The sequence below is a fragment of the Gallus gallus genome, chromosome 5 (genome assembly GCF_016699485.2).
Source record: "Gallus gallus isolate bGalGal1 chromosome 5, bGalGal1.mat.broiler.GRCg7b, whole genome shotgun sequence".
Lineage (NCBI taxonomy): Eukaryota > Metazoa > Chordata > Aves > Galliformes > Phasianidae > Gallus > Gallus gallus.
The window spans coordinates 30,255,073-30,276,811 of NC_052536.1; the positions used below are offsets into that span (position 1 = coordinate 30,255,073).

General features: G+C 38.3%; 1 protein-coding gene across 10 annotated transcripts in view; it reads right to left on the reverse strand.

Annotated features, from left to right (window-relative positions):
* Positions 1–21,739, reverse strand: part of SPRED1 (sprouty related EVH1 domain containing 1) — a 54,913-nt gene that overhangs the window by 21,233 nt on the left and 11,941 nt on the right. For 2 of the 10 annotated variants that reach the window (XM_046941740.1, XM_046941736.1), the window contains exon 1: positions 14,778–21,708. The exons of 3 other annotated variants lie outside the window; for them this stretch is intronic. In XM_046941740.1, coding sequence (XP_046797696.1) covers positions 14,778–14,818 — 41 coding nt within the window. In that variant the 5' untranslated portion in view covers positions 14,819–21,708. Of the gene's footprint in view, positions 1–141; positions 21,709–21,739 lie in introns of those variants that run through there. 5 more of the 10 variants (XM_015287346.4, XM_015287344.4, XM_046941741.1 and 2 more) reach the window with 4 other exon arrangements.

The window sequence follows — 21,739 nt, forward strand, 5'->3', positions numbered from 1 at the left end:
ATTAGTTTTCCATAAATGCAAAACAGCTCATTAAGAAAACATGACAAAATGAACAAGCAAAAAAACCCCCAAATCAAACAAACAAGAAAACTAACCTAGCAACAACAACCCAAAACATAGAAAATAAAAAAACACCACCACCTCAACAAACCCACAACCAAGTAATTCACATTCCGGAGGCTGAGCGCTTCCATAACTGCTACCTAGAAGAAACCATTCTAAAAAGACTCTCAAACATTCCTGTCTAGTTTCACGTTCTCTTTAGGGCTACTTCAGGAGTTTGCACTTTTACTTGGAGCTTACATGTGGTTCCTTGTAAAGAAACAATCAGACAACATACTTCCTCAGAGTCAACATTTATATTCTTCTAGAAACTTTGCAGTCAGTGATCTAGCTAGAGGGCCGGGGGCAGGATAAGAGTATGAATCAACTCCTGACTTATTTTAGACTAATCATGAAGCGAGTCATTCACCATGAAATCACACTGAAAAGAGAACAAGAAAGCAGAAAGAGGTCAGGCCTTCTGCCACTGAAATCCAAACAAGAACAGGCTTCTGGCCAGAAATACTGCTCCCTCCCTCCCTCCCATGTACAGCAGCCCTCCTTTGGAGGGGGTAAGACAGAACACATGTGGGGTTTGACAGTAAAATTGGTTATGGCTACTTAAAATCTAATGTTTCTAGTATCCATTAGCTGGTTCTCGCCTGTACTTGCAGTGTATGGAAAGTTACTCGAATTTTACAATCTAATGACCATTTTCATCCTGTAGTATTTTCATAAAATAAACAGCTATTGCTTCTTTCCATCCAGATTTCTTTTCCAGAGTCTCAGAAAAAACAGCCTGTAACCTTCTCCCTCACATTTTACTTATTTTTAATTAAATCACACATTTTAGTTTTGAGCATGAATTTGATGCTACATGTGTTGTAAAACTGCATTTTTTCGTCAAGGAAGAAATATGATTCTATCCTACATTCTAAATATGGTTTACTGCATGAATGAGTATCCCAGCACTTCAAGAAAAATAAGCTCCACGGTATCTTTTGCAATGTATTTCTGATCTATAGTTAGAGTACTTATGCCAATACGGACTAAATAGGAAATATTAAAAGGCGACAAAGCTATTCCTTCTGTACAGAAATACTTGAGATACAACCATTACCAAACTTGTATTTAAAACAAAAAGAGTCTAATTTCCTGAAATGTCCCAGAACAATGGAAAATAGGCTTTTTTCCTATAATTAATACATTACGTTCGAAGACATATATGATTCATACGTATGATTCATATACACGTGTGTGTATATTTATATAAAGAAATTTGCTGCAAGCATCTAAAGCCTAAATACATAAAGGTTTGCAGAACGGAGGAAAAAAAACAAGACCATCCAATTTTAGCCTACAGGCAAGTTAAGTTTACAGAGACTTTCTTCACCCCCCAACAAAGAAAAAACTAAAACTAACCTCCTCCTCTTAAACTTATAGTTAAAGTGACACTTCACTCAACATTTCTCACCATTTCTATACCAGTATCCTTAAGTTACTTCTCCCACATAGCAGACAAAAAAAAACCCCAATCCTTCATTGCATGCATCCATCAGATCTAATGTCTGAAAATAAAAATGGTTATCCCTTGATGCTTAATAGTATTACTGATATCTAAATCATTCATTGGTCTCTGTACCTATACTTAACTCAGTGATAATTTCAGATGACAACCATATACTTAAGATACAAATAATCATTTGTCTCTTATTTGTCTCACGTGAGCCTCTTTTGAAGAGCAGAGGGTGCCCAGACCTTCCTGTGGAATCATAGCAAACAGGATGCACTAACCAGTTAAACCTACACTGTATTTCCACTGTTCTCTCTTCAAGAGAGCTACAAATTCAGCTTACAAGTTATTCATTCTGTAAACTTCATTGACAATCTGGATATTAGAGCTCAGTTTTATATACCAGTAGAACTACTAAAGCTACTCAGTAAAGAGTTCAGGTAAACATCATCTAGAGTTAGCCACAGAACTTCACTTAGAGTAAATGAGGAAAAAAAAAAAAATGAAAGTACCTTATAAGTTAACTAGATAAATTTATTACAATGCCAAAGCCAAGAAATTGCTTTATTTTTCATTAAAAAAACCAAACCAAAACAAAAAAAGACTGACAACTGTTAACGATGGCCATCTTTAGTAACAATACAAGCTGGTAGAGCAGCAGCAGGACTCAAAGGGATTTCAACTTCCAGAAACCTCTGCAAAACAGAGCTGCCTATCACAGCATCGGTGCTACTGAAACCAGCCAGCTCTCCTATGTCCCTCTATCTGAGAGCCCTGTCTACAACTGCGAACACCTAGCACTAATTGCTGAAAGGCTGTGGTGGTTTAGCCATGGGAAAGAGGGCAAACAAAACTCCAGTATTTTCCTGCACCATCCCTACAGTATTTTAAAAACCCTACAGCCTGATACATTTACCTGCTCTTGCATGTTCAGATATTGCTGATAGAGCAGCTCGCCAAAAGAAGACCAACCAAAACCAGAAATTAGTTGAACACTGCTCTGATGAAACTTTTCAGAGGGCCACCACAAGCAGTTGGAGGGGAAGCATTGCAACAGCAGGCCTAAACCTACTGTATTACATGCAAGGTTTCCTGAGAGCCTCTGATTTTGGTTGTGGCCACTGGAAATTTAAGTCAGAGCAAGGTTTATGGGAAAGGCAAAACAGCATTTTGCTCAGAAGAGCTTCCTAAGAACAGAGATGCTGTACTCTCTAGTGGTACTTAGTTACTCAGGGAAAAAATCATGCTGAAGGTAATTCCAACCCCCATCCCAGCTCATCACAATTTATAAGTTACTGTAATCACTTAAGAATACCATACTGTTACCTCCTTACCTAAGGCACACTACTGTTCGATAGATAAGTCCTATTCTCATAATTCTGAATTGCTGCTGGGTACCACTGTGGTGGTCCACAGCCTTCACTCATGTTCACTTTAAGAACACACAGCATTAAAATCTGACCACAGGCATTAAAGGCACTCCTCTCTCCCCAAAAATCTATATTGTTGTAATGCTCCTGGGGCAAAAGTAACTTCTGACCTGAATGAACAAACTGCTGTTCCAGGCTGGGAAGCACTCCCCCGACCCTCACTGGCAGAGAGATCTTCAGCCTAGCAATTAATGAATAATCCCTTTAGGGCAGAGGGGGTGGATTTTTTCCCCCCTCTCTGCCCCCTTCCTTTAAAAGGGATTCTCTTAGTTTTAGGTATTTCTTCTTTGTAATATCAAGCCAATTAAAGATATCAAAGTATTATTATTACAATGTTTACCCTTTCTTCCATTAAGGAACCAAGAAACCAAAGGCTAAGCATTTTCAACCAAAACATTTTTCCTAGAGAAAAAGAGGAAGAGATGTAGAAGAAGCAATAAGTAAATAAATAAATCAGTTATCTTGTTGCATTCTATTTTAACCCAATTTCTAGGAAAAGATTTGTATACTGTTGATTCATACTAAACATTACACATCTTTTACATTGCACTTACTGTAGGACTGAAAAATAATAGTGACCTCAAAAAATGTTTGCACAGACAACCGAAGTGCATGTGCAAATTGTTTTCCAGTACCTTAAAACTACTACAATCTTTATTAAAAAAAACCAACAAAAAAAAACACCTGGTTCTCTAAGTTAGAAAACTGAACTAAATAAGAAATCAATCCTCCTAGCTTAAGAAATAATATTTGTATTCTGGTTTCTTTCAAAACTGGAAAGCAGCTTTGTAGAAAATGACCTGGGTATCCAGCTGGACAGTACATGAGCCAACAATGTGCCCTTGTTGCCAAGAAGGGCAGTGGTGCTCTGGAGCAGCGCTGCCAGCAGGCCACGGGATACAACCTTGCCTGTCTGCCCTGAGGAGGCCTCACGTGGAGTGCTGGGCCCACTGGGGCTCTCCAGTGCAAGAGAGGCATGGAGCTGCTGGAAGGAGGCTAGTGAAAGGCTACATAAATAAACGTCCTGGTTTTATCAGTATCCCATATCACAACATCATGCAACAATAAACCAAGAAGAAACACAAATAACTGCAGATGACTGAGCACTGACACAGGCTGCCCAGAGGCTGTCGAGCATCTTCCTTGGAGACCTCTGAAAGCTGTTAGAGCAAGAGTTGGACCAGATGGACCCAGAGGTGCCTTCTATTCTCAACCATTCCATGGTTCTTCTATTTAATGTAGTATTTCAAAGAGCAACCATTTAAAAAAAAACTGCTACAAAATTTTAACTAATTTGCTTTAATTTATGAGAATTCACATTAGTTTGAAGTAAGAGTTGTCACTGCACACAACTACAAGATAAAGACTTCTGACAAGGTTCAAAAAAGGCATTTTCAATTCTGAAAACTCCTGACACATTCTGCTAAGAAAATACACTGTCATCACTGGCACACAAGTAACAGCTCCAGGCTGATCTCAGTGCGAGCTTGTCATGGATCAAGGCTCCTTACCTTTAACTAACACTTTACACACGTACTTTAACCCCTCCAACTTCTGGTGCAATACACCCGTGTGTTTGTAGCCTCACCCAAAGAACATACATGAACCACACTTGGCTTTTTATGGCTCTCATTATCCAAACAGCTTAGCAGATAATTTTACAATTCCCTACTTCAGAAGTGTTTATGAGTACGTGCATGCCCAGGATACCAAAAGGTAATACCAAACCACTGAGCTAAAGTCTATTTGACTTGCAGATAACATTTGTTGAGTACTGACTCAATTTAGAAGAAAATAAGTAAGGTAACCTGCTGAAGAACCTTTCTTACTGAAAGTTTAGAGAATGACTGCCACCAGCATAAAACACTAATGACACGTCTACAATAGGAGATGCAAATATAGTACTAAACAAGACAATTTACATCAACAAAATAAATGACAGCATATCCTATCATTTTGCATGTAAAAGAAATGGTTGTGCATATATGTATTTTTTTTTTTTTTGCTTTAACTATATAAGAGACTTTGTCTGGCATGAGTGTTACCTTTATCCTTTCACAATTCTAACAGCAAATCAGAATATGCACCAAGCTGTCACGCTGACAGAAGGCAATGTTTTCTTGATTTTTCTCCTTTACATTGAGAGTTAAAAGGTATGCTATAAGGACAGAAGTTACAGCAATCATGCATAGCTGCAGTGACTAAGAAATGCATTTCTGTTAAGATTTTAAAAAGAAAAGACATGGATTTTCAGGAGGATCTATTAGACCAATGCTGGTGCATTTAGGAGACATTTAGTGCTCACACTGACTAAGAAATGAAAAGCTGGGTTCCCATAATACTTTGGATTTTGCATTTAAATAAAGTGAATTGGATATTCCTGCTTGAGCAAAATCATTCCTACAGAAACACAAATTACTGAGCAAACTAGCCTGAACCCAACATGAAAGAAATAAAAGGGTACATTGGAAACTACCACCTAAGAAGGGAATAACTGCTAACTGACTGAGTTATGCAAAAAATACAAAAAAAACCCAAACCACACAATGATTGTTTAGCATGAGAGATCCTACAACTTGAAAAACAAGGTGTTTGACAACACATATACAACTCAAATTTGAAAACGAGACAAATAGAAAAAGTGTCCAAAAAGGGAAACTGTCAAAACAGTATATTGTTGCTATTATGCCTTCTCTTAAACACAACATGAGAAAAAAAAAAATTGAAACTATAGAATCACATTCCCATTTGAATACAGAAAACTTAAGACTTTTAACAGTGTAAAATTAGTGAAGCTGCAAAGAAAAATGGCTACTGCTGCAGGAACTTCTATAAAACCCAGACGCACGTGAACTAAGAAGCCGTTTAGCAAGCTGAAAACCATGAAAACGACCAAGTATAAATTCAATGCTTCTGTGAATAATGGTAGGCAGTTTCTGTAACTATGTATGTCATTTGTGAAGATCAGTTATATGAAGTAATGTAAGTATACCAAAGGAGATCATATACTTGGGTTCCAACTCTTTCAAAGAAAATGTTTTCTGTAGAATTAAGTTTTGGTAATGGTATGGCTTTTGTAACACCGTGTGATCAAGGCACATTACTTAGAAGATTACATCTGATATCAAATATACAAGCAAGTAAAGAAAACTTCCCCAAAGTTAAAAATCGCCAATGTAACATTCAAAGATGGGTCAACATGCTTTCGACACAGGGAGCAGAACTAAGAGAAGCAGCAGACAGATACAGTTATTAGTTCCCCTTTGAGGAGTCAGAAATGAACGGGACTTCCATAGCTGCTTGCTGAACAATAGAGGAATGTTGATACCAGGGATTCTTGGGCCAAATTCCACCCAATTCAGTAACTTGCTTTTTCAAGCTTAACTGGCTCCTTCCAGAAAAGCCTAAATTCACCTTCTTTTTACAAGCTGACAGCCAGAAATATCTACCCTCTTCAACCCAGTCCTGCTTCTCCTCTCTCTACACATTCTCATTTCTTCCACCTCCTTAATCAAGGAATTTCTGAAGATCCTGAAGAATCTCCTTATTGTATTTATAGCACAGAACTGCCAATTACTTCAGTATCGATAGAATCACTACTTCTTTCTTATCACATACCAATCAAGCTGCTGGTACCAAGGCCATGTATTAATTGAACTTGCTTTCCATGGAAACATGTAGATTGAGATGAAAAAGCCCATAGGAAAAAAAATACAAACAAAATGTCTAAAGAAATGATGGAAGAAGCTTCAGCACTTCAGCAAACTTCGGGCAACTTTGCATCCTGAGATGGATTCCATAGAAACAAAGACAGCCTTGTAGTTTCATTAACTGCTACCAGACAACATCCATCCAGGTAAAGTGGTGTTTTTGTTGTTGTTCTGTTTGTTTAAATAAGGAGTACAGATTAAATTCTGCCTTTTACTTTCCCTGGAATAGCAATGCTTCCTATAGTTGGTAATAATCTAAATAAAGTTTTTCAGCTAACAGTTTGTCTCTGAAAAGTCAGAATCCTCTCTCAGGACCCTTTTCTCCATTTTTACGTACAAAGCATCACTCAGATATACAATTAGACCATGCTCATAGTCAGAGCTATTAGTCATCTAGCAATCAAGATTGAGGAGACAGGACCTTAAAGTCCCAATTAACAGGATATGAACGTATTAATCAACAGTCATTCTGTAATCCTGTTCTTGACCAGCAAAAGATGAAGGTAACTCGTACACTAAAATAAGACCATAAGAAGATTTCTTATGAACAGCTTCAGCTACCCTGAAAAGATATAACAGTCTGTACTGCACATATATTATTTTCAAACAAGCACCTATACACGTATGTTTCTTGCATTTAATAATAATGCTCCACAAATATCTGAAAAGTTATTATTTGCCACTTAACAATGAGATACTTGTTCTGCAAAAGTACAAACCAGACCCTGCTATACTTTTATAAACACGCTAGGAAATACTGTGTTGTATTTTATGTTAATTTTATCAGAAATTATTTCAGTTTATCCTGGACTATGCACTCTTTGGGACAGTGACCACCTGTAACAAACTAATTCAGCAATTGTGACACTGCAAAAAGTGACTATGTTGAAAAACAGTGTTTTATAGCTGAGAATTTGCTTTTTCATATAGCATAACTGTGTTCTTTGTATGTTGTCATTTCCATGGAAATAAATAGGAGGCATTACTTTCGGAGTGACCTACCTATAAAGTTTAGTTGGTGAGCTGCTATGCTTATCTTTTGACAAAATATTTAGGGAAGAAAAAACATCAGTCCCACTCAGTTGACTCACCTCAAGCAACACTTCATAGTAGGTAGGCAACCACAAAATTTAAATTTAAATCTTGTGACATTAGAACAAGTTGGTAAAAGGCCTACATCATTCCTGACACGCATTTCCACTCAAGAGAAAAGGACCAAGGTCTAAAACCAAATAAAGCATCACCACACAAAAAGTAAAATTCTTCCTTTTACTGTCTTGCTGAGTTTTGACATCGCTAAGTATTTTTAAACCACGTGAAGGAAAACTGTAGCTGATATTGTTAAATCACAAGCTTGTCTCAACATTTGCACTGAGATGGCCTTTTCAAGGACTTTAACCTGTCCACAGGAAAACGGTCCTGGAACACAATTTACCATGCCAGAAATCCCTAATGCTAAACTGCTTTTGTTTTTTAAACATAAGGTGACAAAGGAAAAAAACAGCTTCCAAAAGTATGTTTCAAACAAACGTAAGAGGACAAATCAAAAATGTCCACACTAACAAAACAAAGACTATAAGCAAAACTACAAAATGTTTAACAAATAGCATGAAAAATCAGAGTAAATACAAAAATGTGAACCAGCTTTAAGCGTGGTAACTTGTGAACTTACAGCTCTATTTTAAGAGGTTTCGTTCAGCGACTGAAAGGAAGCTACCACTCCCTTGCTATGCAGCACCACACTCTGTGGTTTGAATCAGTCTTTTTGTACTTTTTACAAACCTTGTATCTTTGGGAGAGAGGAAATAAACTGAGACAGACAAGCGAAAGACAAATGCAAAGAATTCTGCTACAGTAATCCATCAAAGGAGAGGAAACGAGATTAACAAGATTATAGAAAATGTTTTAACAACATGCCCTTTATATCTGCAATACTTCAGAAGCAACTTTGAGAGTGAATATTTAACTGTATGATCAGTTTGATAATCCAATACGTAACTGCGTGATCTGTATGATAATCTCAGTAATTATTAGAATCCTGGCCAGTAGTCTCAAGCACTGAAATGATTCAGAAGTCCTAAGGTCAGAGACCATCGGAATGTTAATAGAGCAACAAAATAACAACAACAAAATCTAACTAATCCTTCTGTAACTGCATTCCCAACTCCAACTGCTGCTAAATTAACAGCGTTCATGATTTTCTACAAAAAGCAGTATGTAATGAATACTTGGTTCATGAAAGAACACAACATGTAGCACAGTAACACTGAAAGGCCTCTCACTTCAAAATGAAGACTATTTAAGTTGTATTATTTGTTGCTGTTCCAGAAGCTTAAAAGCTTGTAAACAATTGCCCAAGAAAAAGAACACAAGTTGTACATGCATTTTCCCCTGAAAATAGATCAGATCAAAATAAGAACACATTCACACTTCAAAAATCATAGCTAGTCATGAGAATTCCTGTTATAATCACTGACTCTCTTAAGGTCTACTCTGCACCTGGAAAGGGGTCCATGAGCTAGACTGTCCTTGTTCTGGCAACAAAGTCCTAAAGAAAACCAAAGCAAAGTTACATCTCTGTTATACCTCTGAGATCATGAGATGATCTAGAGCAGGGACAACATTTTGATACTTCCTCTTTCGACATTTCAAAACCATTAATGCCATTGGAAGACATGGGCCTGGGGTGGGACACCTCACCTTAGGCTGTGGGAAAGGTTCTGGGGATAGTTAAGGCAAACTGCACAAAACGTATGATCTGATCAGAGTATAAGAGGAGACAACTGCAACGTGACATAATGCAAGCTCAAAACTATTTGAGGCAGCAGAATCCAAGGAAGAGCACAGAAAAAGTCCTCCTGCTTCAGTACATTTAAGAGAGAAAAATGTCACACCAGGAAAATTATGTTTTTTGTGCAGCTCTGAGACTTGTGCTGCACAGTCTCACTGGACAATACAGATTGCAATCCCCTCTGAAACTGTTTCAAGCACAACTATATGCCATTTTCGTTACACAAAACACAGCATAGTAAAACAATTTGTAAAATATGAAGTATAAAACTGAAAAATTTTCTAATGTCAATGTAGCGAGATATATATTCCCATTCCACAAATAGGTGTGGTTTAGTATTTAACAGGACTGCTAACAGTGAATCCTCACTGCATATCTAATGAAATGCAAACAGAAAATCCAAGACCCCTGCTTAGAGAGACAGAAAAAGAAAATATGTTTTCAATAAATATAAAGAGAAAATAAACTGTCTGAACAGACAAACGTGTAGAAGACGAAGCTCAACCTCAAGAAACAGGAATTTAAGTTTGGCCCACCACTGATCTAATTCATACCCATATTTTGGTATGGACTTCTGCTCTTCTAGCAAGAGAAGGACCTTCTCTACTTATACCCCAAGCATGCAGTGTAGCAGGAAAACATTATGGATTACAAATAATTTTCCCTCATTATAAAGTAACAACTGAATGAGTACTTTCATTTGCAAAGAGACTGTCTGTATAAACCCAGTAAGACAGAAGTTATTAACTGCTTTGCTAGCTAAAGAAAAGCAATCAGCATTTTGTTAAGCATCCTGAAAAAAAATGAGGTCAAAAGACCAATAGCACATTACAAGTAACGTCTTTAGTGATGCTAACAAATCATCTCTGATTTTTTAGCTAGAAGTGTTCCCCACTTAGCAATTTAAGCCTAAAGGAGCGGGCGCATCACAGAAATTAATCTGACAGTTCTCTAGACTTTGTTCACTATCCGAGACCAGGAATGAATTCACCTCGCACGCGCTTTTCATGCCGGATATATAACTTTCTGAGAGGTCTGTTTCTTGAATCAGGTTGCACTAACATAAAAAAGTTACTGTGTTTGAAGAGATGAAAGAATATTCCCTAATCATACAATAAGTCCTAGACAGAACTCACTCAGCTGTAATTTTCATCCATTCTCCCAAGTGTTCCTATAGACTTGTTTAGAATTATTTTGTAATCTTACTGACTTGACAGAAAAATCAAGAATGCTGGTTAGTTTTTAAGGCTTCTAGATCCATCAATTCAATCCTTTAACCATCCATGAGTAAAGCAGCTACTACTTGTTTTCCTCATCCATACATCAACTGGGAAGCGCTGTGTGACTGGTACTTGGCGCAACCATCTGATTGAGGCATTATCACAAAAGACTTTGTAAAAAACAAAACAAAAGAAAAAAAAAACCAAGAAAACAAACCAGTATTGACTATTCCACACGAAAAGTTGATGTTTAAAGAAAAACAGCTGACACAGTTGTTTCTTTAGGAAGCGCAAAAAAGAAAAGATTGCCTAAGAGTTATTTAAGGGGAAGAAAGGGGAGCTAAAAATGCCAGAACTCAAGTAACAAAAAATGAAGTAATAGATCTTTCAAAAGTCAGCTACATGAAGCTAACAGGGCTGGGGGAGGAAATGCTGCTTGCATAAGTTCTTCCCTACCAAGTAAATAAAAAAAAAAAAACAAAGTAACAAACAGAATCCTATTTTTCTATACAAGGAGAGACAGGAAGAAAACCTGGATGCCTTTCTTTGGTGCATAATCACAATGCATAGTGTTGTTAAGCAAGTACTTCTTATGTAATGGCTTTCTATAATATACTGATATAAACATACATATAAAATTTGTAGCAAGATCTCAACCAGTAAAAATTGGTTTAAGTTGCTTCCAATATAAACTGATTCCAGAAGAAGTAAAAAAAGGTAAAACACTGAAGTTTTAAGTTTCTAACTGTATATGAATTAAATCCTTTCCAGCAACTACAAGCTGTCCTATTACAATCCAGGATTGCATCAGGTTAATCATTATAAATAACGCAGGTGGGAAATCCCTAAGGATCATGATGCAATTGAAAGAAAGGTTAAAATGCATTAATATAGCCAATAAACAGACAGATGAAAATGACAGCTGCCAGATTGCTGTGTTTCCTGTAGCCACCTTCTACAGCCTCACTTCAGATGGTCTTTCAGTGAACACTGCTGAGGGAATAAAAAACTACCTGTAGTACTGCACTACCTTCTACCAGCAGGTAGAAGCCCCTTTCCTGCCTGCGCCAGCGTTGCTATTACCATGAGCACATGAAGGTAACACCATTTGGCACCACTGCAGCAGCACTCCACTCCTCTCCCTCCTGGTCAGCTGGGCTCACCACGCACTTTCTCCAGAGCCCCTGCAGCCAGGCAGTGATCAACACCAGGACACTGAAGTGAACCAAGGAATTTCAGAAGAAAGGATCGCTTCAGACCGGAACAGCTAGCCAACCTTCATCAGTAGAAGGCTGATTTTTGGTCTCAAAGCACTCTCACAGTGTATCACAATGACTCTGAAGTCAGAACACACAAGCTGCACAGGTTGCAAGCAGTGGGACCACAGGCAGCAGAACCTGCTTCACCTTTGGCGGCTGCTGCCAAGCTGGTTCCTGCAAACCCATACAGATCAGGAAAAGATGGAGCAGTCACAGTCCAACCACTGCTCATCTGCTTCTCTGCATTAGAGATGTACTTTGAGATTAAGCCACAACCTGAAATGTGAATATTCAAGATTAAAGTCACAATTTTTGGCACATTTGATCTCTTTCTGTAGTATCAACATAATTGAACTCTTATAGTTTCCTTGTTCTGGCTTCACACATATGGAATAATGAGCAACAAACATGTAATGTAGCTATGAGCAGTTTTCCCTCCTCCCAGAAACATACATTTTCTCTCTATACAAATTCTTATTGCCACAAGTTTTGGCCCTCACTGTATTTATTAAAACCCAGTTTACACGCTAACAAAACAGATCGAGTTTCCTTTCTGTATGGACAGAATACCAAGGGGGAGTCCTCTTGATTCCAGATGATGCAAGAGGATTAATTCTGGTAGCACAGAAAATGGACATTCTTAACACTGCAAAAAGTTTATCCCACAGTGTGATGAAAACCGAGAGGCAAAGAAACCACAGTTTTCAAGAAATACAATAAAAAAAATACATCACAATATAAGGTTCAATTTTAAGTGCATCAAACATACACGTAGCTGTTAATTTCATTATCATAAATCCACCTATAACAAAATATTTTCGACAAATAGGTAAGAGAAATTAAGCACTGCCTTGCTGCAGATTAAAGCTTTCATTCTCTTCAGAATTTTGAAGTGAAGTGATAGGAAAGGTTGGAGCATTATTGTACAAATTCCACAGTCTGAATTAATACTTGCTAAGTCTTACTGCAGTTTGAAGAATTTTTTTTTCTTTTTTGGGAAAGGAGTTACAGCAATAATCTGTACTATGAAGAGAGTTTAATATCTAACAAACAAATATGAATTGTTTTAAGTGACTCACCAGCTCAAAGATGCTTTTTGCAATCACCAATATTAGAGGAAATATCACCCAAAGAAGTTTTAAAAAAGAAAAACAGCCTTTAAGAATCAGCTGCAAAAACTGATCTGACAACTGAGCTTTTTTTGCTAGAAGACATTTTTCATTTAGAAAAACAACAAAATAAAACACGTGAAGCACTAATCAACAATTTGAAATGAAGGTTCTTTACATTTTAAGTTAATTTACTGGTACAACACATTTTCTAAACAGCAGCGCTGGCACCATGAACCACAGCTACTTGTTACTGCTTTAGTTTGTGCTCCTGCATTATTATGCCAAGCACATAAAGGAGAGGAAATACAAATCTCCTCTCTTCAAAAGAAGAAAAAAACTACATGAAAATCCTTCGCGTTTTGCAGCTATTCATCCTTTAATAAGGATCATTATTTACAAAAGGTTATTCAGTATTTGTTGAGAATGCAGGGAAATACAAACCCCATGAATTTCAAGCTTTAAACACTGGGTTCCAGTACACAGGCACTCAGAAGAAAAGCAGCTTCCAGATTATACTCAGGCAAGCATTCTGACACAGACAGACGATGCACCTCCATGAGGCAAATTAAAGGGTGATGCTTCACTGAATGGTTACACGGACTGGGTACAGTATACTATGCAGAGCACCTAAACGATATACAGAACTCCCATTTTGAGTGCTCCTAACTGTAAGATTTTACTTACATGAGTTGTCTGAACAGTCACATATGTGGAGTTCTACCAGTGATTCAGCACCTGCAGGTTTGCAGCAAAACTTACTTGATTTTGTGGGATAATGGGAAGGCAACTAAACCTGCTCACCTAGCTCCAGCCTCAATGAATCTGCCCCTTTCTCCTCCCTCAGTCTTGGGGCACAACTCTGCTGCTTCCTTTGTGTTAGCTCAGGCCGTTATGCAATGGCGAAGCAAGCCGGTTGTGCAACCTAAGCAGAAAATTCAACAACCCAGAAAGATTGCTTTGACAGATCAGTGCACCACATCACCTGCAGCCATGCCCCTCTGTTCTAAGGCAAAGGCAGTGGTGGTGAACACACACACACACAACTTGGCCTCTCAGAGGCAGCCCAAAATGACAAGGATCAAAGTTTCATCATTTGAAATGCAGGTTTGAAGAATTATTTCAGGACCTATCTAAGTCATTTTCTTCTTTCTTTTCTGGTGCTTATATATAAACTCATCTTTAAGCCAGAGGAAATTTGTAAGAGTTGTTTTCTATTCCATGTATGAACTTAGTAATTCTAAGCCTCACTTTTTTTTTTTAAGTGCTTTATCTTTTATTTAATTCCTCAGTCTGAAACTGATCACCAATAGAATAGCAGTGTTCAACATAAAATTCCATCTATTCCTCCTATACATTATTGAAAAGCTAGACAAACATTACCCTTTGGCTTTAAAAGGCCCTGAAACCAGGAAAAAAAAAATTCTCTTAGCACTTCCCTTCCTTTAGCATTTGACGTATTTCAGTCACTATGGATGTACTGTTACACACACTTCCACCACCAGGTGTGTGCCTTTGGAAAATCTCATTCAGACAGCACACCGCCACAGCGTTCTCCAGATCTATCCACCTGTGCTCACATTCAGTTGAACATAAAGTAAAAAACCAAACCATGATCAACTTCACAAAACTAGTCAACTTCACAAAACTAGATGCTGAGAGCACCTCAGCTTTACTCCAGAATATGAAGCAAATACCTTTACCATTCATTTTTGGAATTAGTCCCACAAGCCTGTTTATGCATTGGCTCTTGATCCTTGTGCTCCAGCCTCCCGAGCAGCAGTTACACAGTTAAGCATGAAGCTATTAGAATAAACTTCTGGTGGGAAGTGCTAAGAATTCACCCCGCTGCCTACCAATCTATCCAGAAATCTGTTCTCACTCCTACTTCCTCCTGTCTGTTCCTCTCTGAAACAGCAGAAGGGGGGCAGGGAGTTTGCCTTTCCTCTACTGGATCACAGTTGTGTACATGAACTATACCAGACCATATGGCAATCTCTTTCAACTTGTACGAGGCAAAACAAGCTCCCCAGCAGCCCAAGCCAAACGGATCCACATAAAAGAACCTACAGATAGCCATGTACATGCACATCTCTGCATCCGAACAGACCAGCTTCTTAAGTCTGTCAATTCACTAAGGTAAAATTTTGCATCCAGAACTCTCCAGGATAGGAAGGCACTTACCATATCCACGCACATAGTCACACCAATGTTTACATTTCTCTCTCAGCTGTACACAAAGCAAGCTGGCTGCCTACATGCAACTCAGAGCAGTTGGAGAAAAGCTGAAGGCTAGGGTGCATAACTCAGCACACAGGAAGGCTTTGACGTAAGGAAAATTACTGTACTAAATGAAAACCGGTGCCTGTTTAATGAGCAACACATGCAGCAGATGATCCTGCTCACAAGAGAGTAAAGACAAAGAGAAAGGTTGAAAGCTGAAAAGAATCCCCCACAGCCACCTGGATGCTGATGGGCTGAGGCAGGCTAACCAGAAACAGGCAGGGTGGATTTTCCCTTCGTAAGGGGAAAACATTCAAGTTTTATTGAACTCTAAAGTGCAAAAATCCAATAGGAAAACAACCCTCAGACGCAGAACGCAGGAGAAATCCCATTACCCGTGCTCAACGAGAACAGGAAAGCATCTCATGAGGGCACAACCTTTGGATGCATAGTTGTGTTTAGCTCTTACATAAAATTAGGGTTATGGGATCAAACACTCTGGAATAGGATCTTCTCATTTCCTTTTCTTAGAAGTTGAAACAGATTGTTATGGAGACTTGATTTTCAATTTTTACAGAACAGTAACTGAAGTTTACAGCAGTTTTTAGCTCAGCAACCAAAACTTTGTGTAAATTAGTACAGAACACTGTCTGCGTTTCCACACTAAGTTTTAGTAAATATTACTTACTGGAAGCTGACTTGACAGAAAATAGCCCCATCAGCTGAAACTGCCTAAGTTTTACATTTTAATGAAGAGCTGAATTAAACTATGAGAGTTATTAAGTACATATGATAGTTGTATAACACAATAATGTGATTTTTTTACTTTGACTTTACTGTTCATTACCACATTCTGAAGTCCTTCACTATCACTCAGCTTGCTTACTGAGAACAAGACCTTGATCACTGGCAGAAGTGAGCAAACCAAAAGCAGCGTGAGGCATTGCCAATTACCTGCACTAAAGAGGCAAAACACCAAGACAAGTCAGCTGCCAACAGGCTTGATACATACCCAGGACCTTCCTATACTATAACGCAGGTAGCTACAATAACAATTGAAACTTGACTACCATTTGCCACTGCACCATTTCAACTTTAACACTGTACACAAAGTGGAGAAAGAAATGAGCCTTACATGGCCAGATTGAACGCTATTCTGCCTTTAACTTACATGTGCTAATATACCTGCAAACTGCAAGCACAGATCTGTGACAGTTATATTAGTACCACTCACTCTGTACGCTAAGGTTAAATACTTATCTCTCAGGAAATTAAGAAATTTGAACATTTCTCTCTGTCCGCAGTTCATAAAAAAAAGGACAAAGAATCAGGTGGCTCAGAGATTTCAGCAAAATCTAGCCCTAAAGTAAGAGGAAACCTAACCACAGCAAACCATTTGTTGAAACACTGTGCTTCTGCCAGAATAACCATGAAAAATTATTTTCTTGTTGGTAAGCAAGAATGAAAAAAAGGCACCTTTATTTTCTTGGTTCTGCACTTTGTCATAATGGCAGATTATGAAGATTAAACATCCTGAAACCTTAAGGGTTCAAATGTTAGTGTGAAAAAGCTTTGGGGTGGCAGCTCTCCCTTACTTACATCCTACACTGGCCACTGGCAAGAGGATGTCAAAGATGCTACTAGCCTTTTTTGAACGTACAGAAGACAGCCATTAAAAAACAACAACAAGCCACCATCATCAACAACAACAAAAACCCAAAACAACAATTTGAAAGAAACTTTGAAATTGACGTTTAACAGCCAAGAATTAAAATAACAAAGTACTTTAAAAGTTTAAATGTTAGAAATGCACAAGTCCAACAGGGTGACACAGATTTCAGAAGGCTCACCGAACCCCCTCAGAAACAAGTTCCTCCAATTCACGCCACAATAATTTAAGGTTCAGTTAGTGTCAAGCACCGTTATTTCTTAAGGGCTTTTCTCAGACAGATTATATGTCAAATAGATTTAACCCCAGAGATGTAACACGATCTTATAATAGTTATGACTAAATTACAAGTTTTAAAGTAGACAGCCATCAAAGTAAGGAGAACAGGCAATCACGGATTCAGGAAATGTACATTCCCCCATAGTCGGCTAATGGCAACTTTAATAGGATGTGATGGATTTTTCTCCACCAGGAGAAAATACAGCCTGCATTTCTGCTTCAGCAGCCCACGCCAGCTGACTAATGGAGTTATATTTTTGTCTCATACGAGGATGGTTACTTGCCCATCCTGTAGCAGTTGCAGAATGAAACATTAGCAGCAGCTGTGAGGTGAACAGAAAAGCTGCTCTATTTGGTAGCCAAGATTCAAAGCACAGGCCTTTCCTCCAACACTGGAGCTCATTTTCTGTCACACAGTGACGAAAAGACACAGCTCAGAACGAGGCTGCTTTTAGGGCTTAAAGTAGCTAACTGAAGACGCTTTAAGGAGTAATAAATCTTCACAAGGAAGCACAGGATTCACAGAAAATAAAAATAGGGTTCTTGAACAGTTAAGGGTTCTTGAAATCTTAAATGAAATTGTTGGAAATAATACGTGTGAACCAAAACATTTTTTCTTAAAACAACTCTTTCAGATGCTATTTAATGTAAGACCTTCTTACCTTGGTATAATAAACCTAATCACAACAGACCAGTCCCAAGGAAACACTTCTGCCTCACTGGTGAATAATCTGCATATGCCTGAACTAGAAACATCTTTTTATGCAAGTATTTGGGCTTCGGTCCTGCAAAAATTTAAATATATCAGTCTGAGTAGACCTACAGATCTCTGTGGAAGTCTACAGAGTTTATCACATGCACAAAAGCTAACACATATTTATAAGCCTTGCAGGATAATTGCTTTTGGCAGGATATAAATAACATCACTACAGTGTGCTTTAGAATCATGGTCTCCTGCCTTCAGAAGCAGGAGTTCTGGTGAAGCCTGTCACTCGTCATATACAGAATGGCAGCTGCATAGCCCACAGAGACATTTAAACTTCTCTTTGCATTTTCTTTAAAATCTCAGAATAGCGTATGGGCATTCTTTTAAAGTCGAAAGAAAGCTAACAAATAAAGCCTATAAAAACTGCCTAGAAATGCTTTCTTACCAGTGCCATGGATACCGCTGGTAGGACTGGAAGCAGTTCCTAGACAAACTATCTATAGCTTCCAAGCAGCACATCAATTAGGCAGTGGGGTTTACTATGTATTTTTCCAGAACCTAATGCACTGGCTGACAGGGCAATAACTCAATATGAGAAGCAGGCTTAATAAAGAACTCTAATGTTCCCTGTACTAAACTTCAATGAAAAAAACTCAAAAATCTGCTACAAGAAGAGCTTTCAAAGAGCAAGACAGCCATCTGAAATAATTTTAGAAACCTGATGCCAGTAGTTTGCCTCATTGACTTTTAAATGCACACCTAAAGCTAGGCCTTAGATTTCTCTCCTTACTTGTCAGTCTTCTTCATCTTTTTGGCATTGCCTTCCTGTCTCCTTTGCCCCCCATTTTAACATCAGGAAGGACAAACTTGAGCACGGCACAGCACTGCTGGTCACCACCAGTGCCACCGAGAGCAGCACGAGGGGACCCGGTCCCTCCACTGCCAGCCCTGCTCCTGCAGCACCAACCAGGGGAAGGAATTAACACACTGTACACACAGGTAGCTCCTACAGCACATTTATTTTATTTCTCTCATTCCTCACCCCTTCCTCCCCTCCCCCCGCTGCTTCACTCCACTTTTTCCAATGAGATATCTTCCTTTCTTTAATCCCATATTGACAAAAGTGAGACTTTCAGTCAAGGTTGTACAGCTGAAAAAGTGCTGTGTGCAGCAAGAACAGCAGTGGGGTTATTTACTTCTAAGGAACTGCCCACAAGGAGTTCAAAAGTCCTAGCAGCAGCGAGGGGAAAAATGTAGTTTAGAACACTTGGCAGCTATCACAAACCAATATGATCCTTCATTCACAGTTCACACTGCCTCAGCCCAAACCAGCAGTTAGGAATTCCTCACATTCAATCAATTAAATAAAATCAAAACGGTTTATCTCATGTACGAAAAAAAAAAAAGAGATAGGCCTCTAGATGATTGGAACACAAAAATATTATATTTAACTTAAAAAAAATTAAAAAAAAAAAATCAAGAAACCTTTGCATCTTGGATGTTTGTCATACCCAGCGTAAAGCTACACCTCAGATGGCAGCAGGTTAGAGCTGACCAAAAGCACGTGGGGTCTTTGAAGCATGAGTGTCCTTCTGGTAGCTGCGGGGGAAGATGGGCAGCTGCTATGCACTCCTAAGCCAGGCTCTGACTGCCCAGACACTGGCAGAGGAGACACAGAGGTCTCTGCCCACCTCAAAAGCTGCTTGCTCCAGGCCAAAGCCCAAGAGCACCAGCATTCCCAGCACCCTTCCTCCTGATGCTGTTACTTTACACTTGATGCTGACAGAGCAATTCAGTTTGGCTGGGAAATGCACCGAGAAGCTTTTCCCTTGAACCTTATGAAGGTACTGGAAACACTGCCATTTTATTCTTCACTTTATTCACATGATTATTGTGAAACAAGCCATTTCAAGAGAAGACATATGCATGCAGTACACGATGCACTGAAATAACTCATTCAGATACTAAAACTAACCTCACGTTCTCACATGGAAACACGAACAGCAAACCAGCTGTACCAAGTGATTAAACTGAATAATCTAGCATAGCCATTTCAGTTCACTTCAATTTCCAAATGCCTAAGAACACAACACAGCCTGGGAGAACAGATAAACCACACCAAGCTTGACAGCTTGCTGCCACAGTAAAACAGAGTGCCACCAGACAGCCATAAGGTAAAGCTTTCCACCAAAGAATCGAGGAACAAATAATCTATTTCGGCTTAAACATCCTCAAGAAGAAATACAGCATATAGAATTCTACCAGGTATGGCAAGGTGGAGATAAGTCATCGAAAGGATTGAACAACATTGAACAGCAAGGATTTTTGACAAATTCTTTATGGCAATTTTTGAATTGTTATGTAAAGCATTAACAACTCACAATGATAAAATATAGTACTAAATCATTATTAATTTATGTCCTTTGAACACTTAGGACAAACATTCAATCTCTGAAGTGCTTCAATATCCAGGTATCAAGTTTCTTCAGCATTTTCAGTAGGAGATTTCTGATGTCATTTCTAAGCAATGCTAAACCTAGAGGGTAGAAATGTTAGCTGACCCCTCTGCAGCTTTAAGGTAGCTCATCTACCTTGTCACCATAACATCCCCAAACCGCTTCAAACCACAGATCTGCTTTATCATTAAAGAGCAAAGAAATGAGCAGTTAAGTTCAGAGGATTTCAAATAAATCTACTCCCACACTCCCTCATTAACTGATCTCAACTGTAAATTTGCTTTAGATATTCTAAGAGGTGGCTATCAAGTACATGGAGGCAAAATTATTTTGCGTGTCGAAATGACAGCACCAGTGTCATTTATTTAGTGAAATTGGATTTGTTAGTGTTGGTGAAACATAGGGTATTAATGGAACGCTAGCTATTTTTAGTTTAAACTGCTTGTGTACTTATGCACCTTTAGCTTATTCTGAAATATTTCACAGGTTGTCGGAAAGGATTTAAAAAACAACAACAAAAAAACAAACAAACAAACTCCAAAACCAAAAACCAACAAAACCCCATAAACACCAAAGAGTTAAATATTTCAAGTTATGTAAGTAGTCTATCAAAAGACACTAAAACAAAACCACCCATAGCACGTATCAGTCACACAACTGCAGCACTTCATACAATTTGTGGAAGGCATTTAAAAAGAAGTTCTGATTAACACCTGAAAGAAAAAAAAAAAAATGAAAAGAACCCAACCCAAAACAAAGCCACAAAACCAAAAAACCCACAATCCAACACAGCTATAAAGATTTGCATGAGAACAGCCCTCTTCTGCATAGTTTTGTGGAGGAGTATCAACTTTCAGACCTTCATAATTAGAAAGAGGTAAATTTCACCAAACCCCAAATGCTGTCATAAACATTAAATTCAGTTTAGCTCCTCTGCGTCTTGTACTCTCACTTGGTAACTGCCTCAACCACTGGACTTGGGAATTGCTGCACTGAAATTAATAAACCACATCTGAAACATTTTCATTTATGAAAAAGATGGTATGCAACAGAGTTTACAAGACTGAAGATGAACACAAATTTTATCATTATGAAAAAAACAAGTGTTATAAAAATGATTCACAGGGGTAATATAAAATCCTGCCCACTTCCACTGTAAGATACTGAACAACTTCTGATTTGACTTTCCATCGAAGTCAAAAGCATACAAATACTACCCAGATACTTAAATTCTGAGAAGTATTAGTCTGAGCTTCCTGAGATGTACTGAAGTAACACACCAAGAAAAGGTTAGACTAAGTGGACTTCCTACTTTTAGGCCAGCACTGTTAT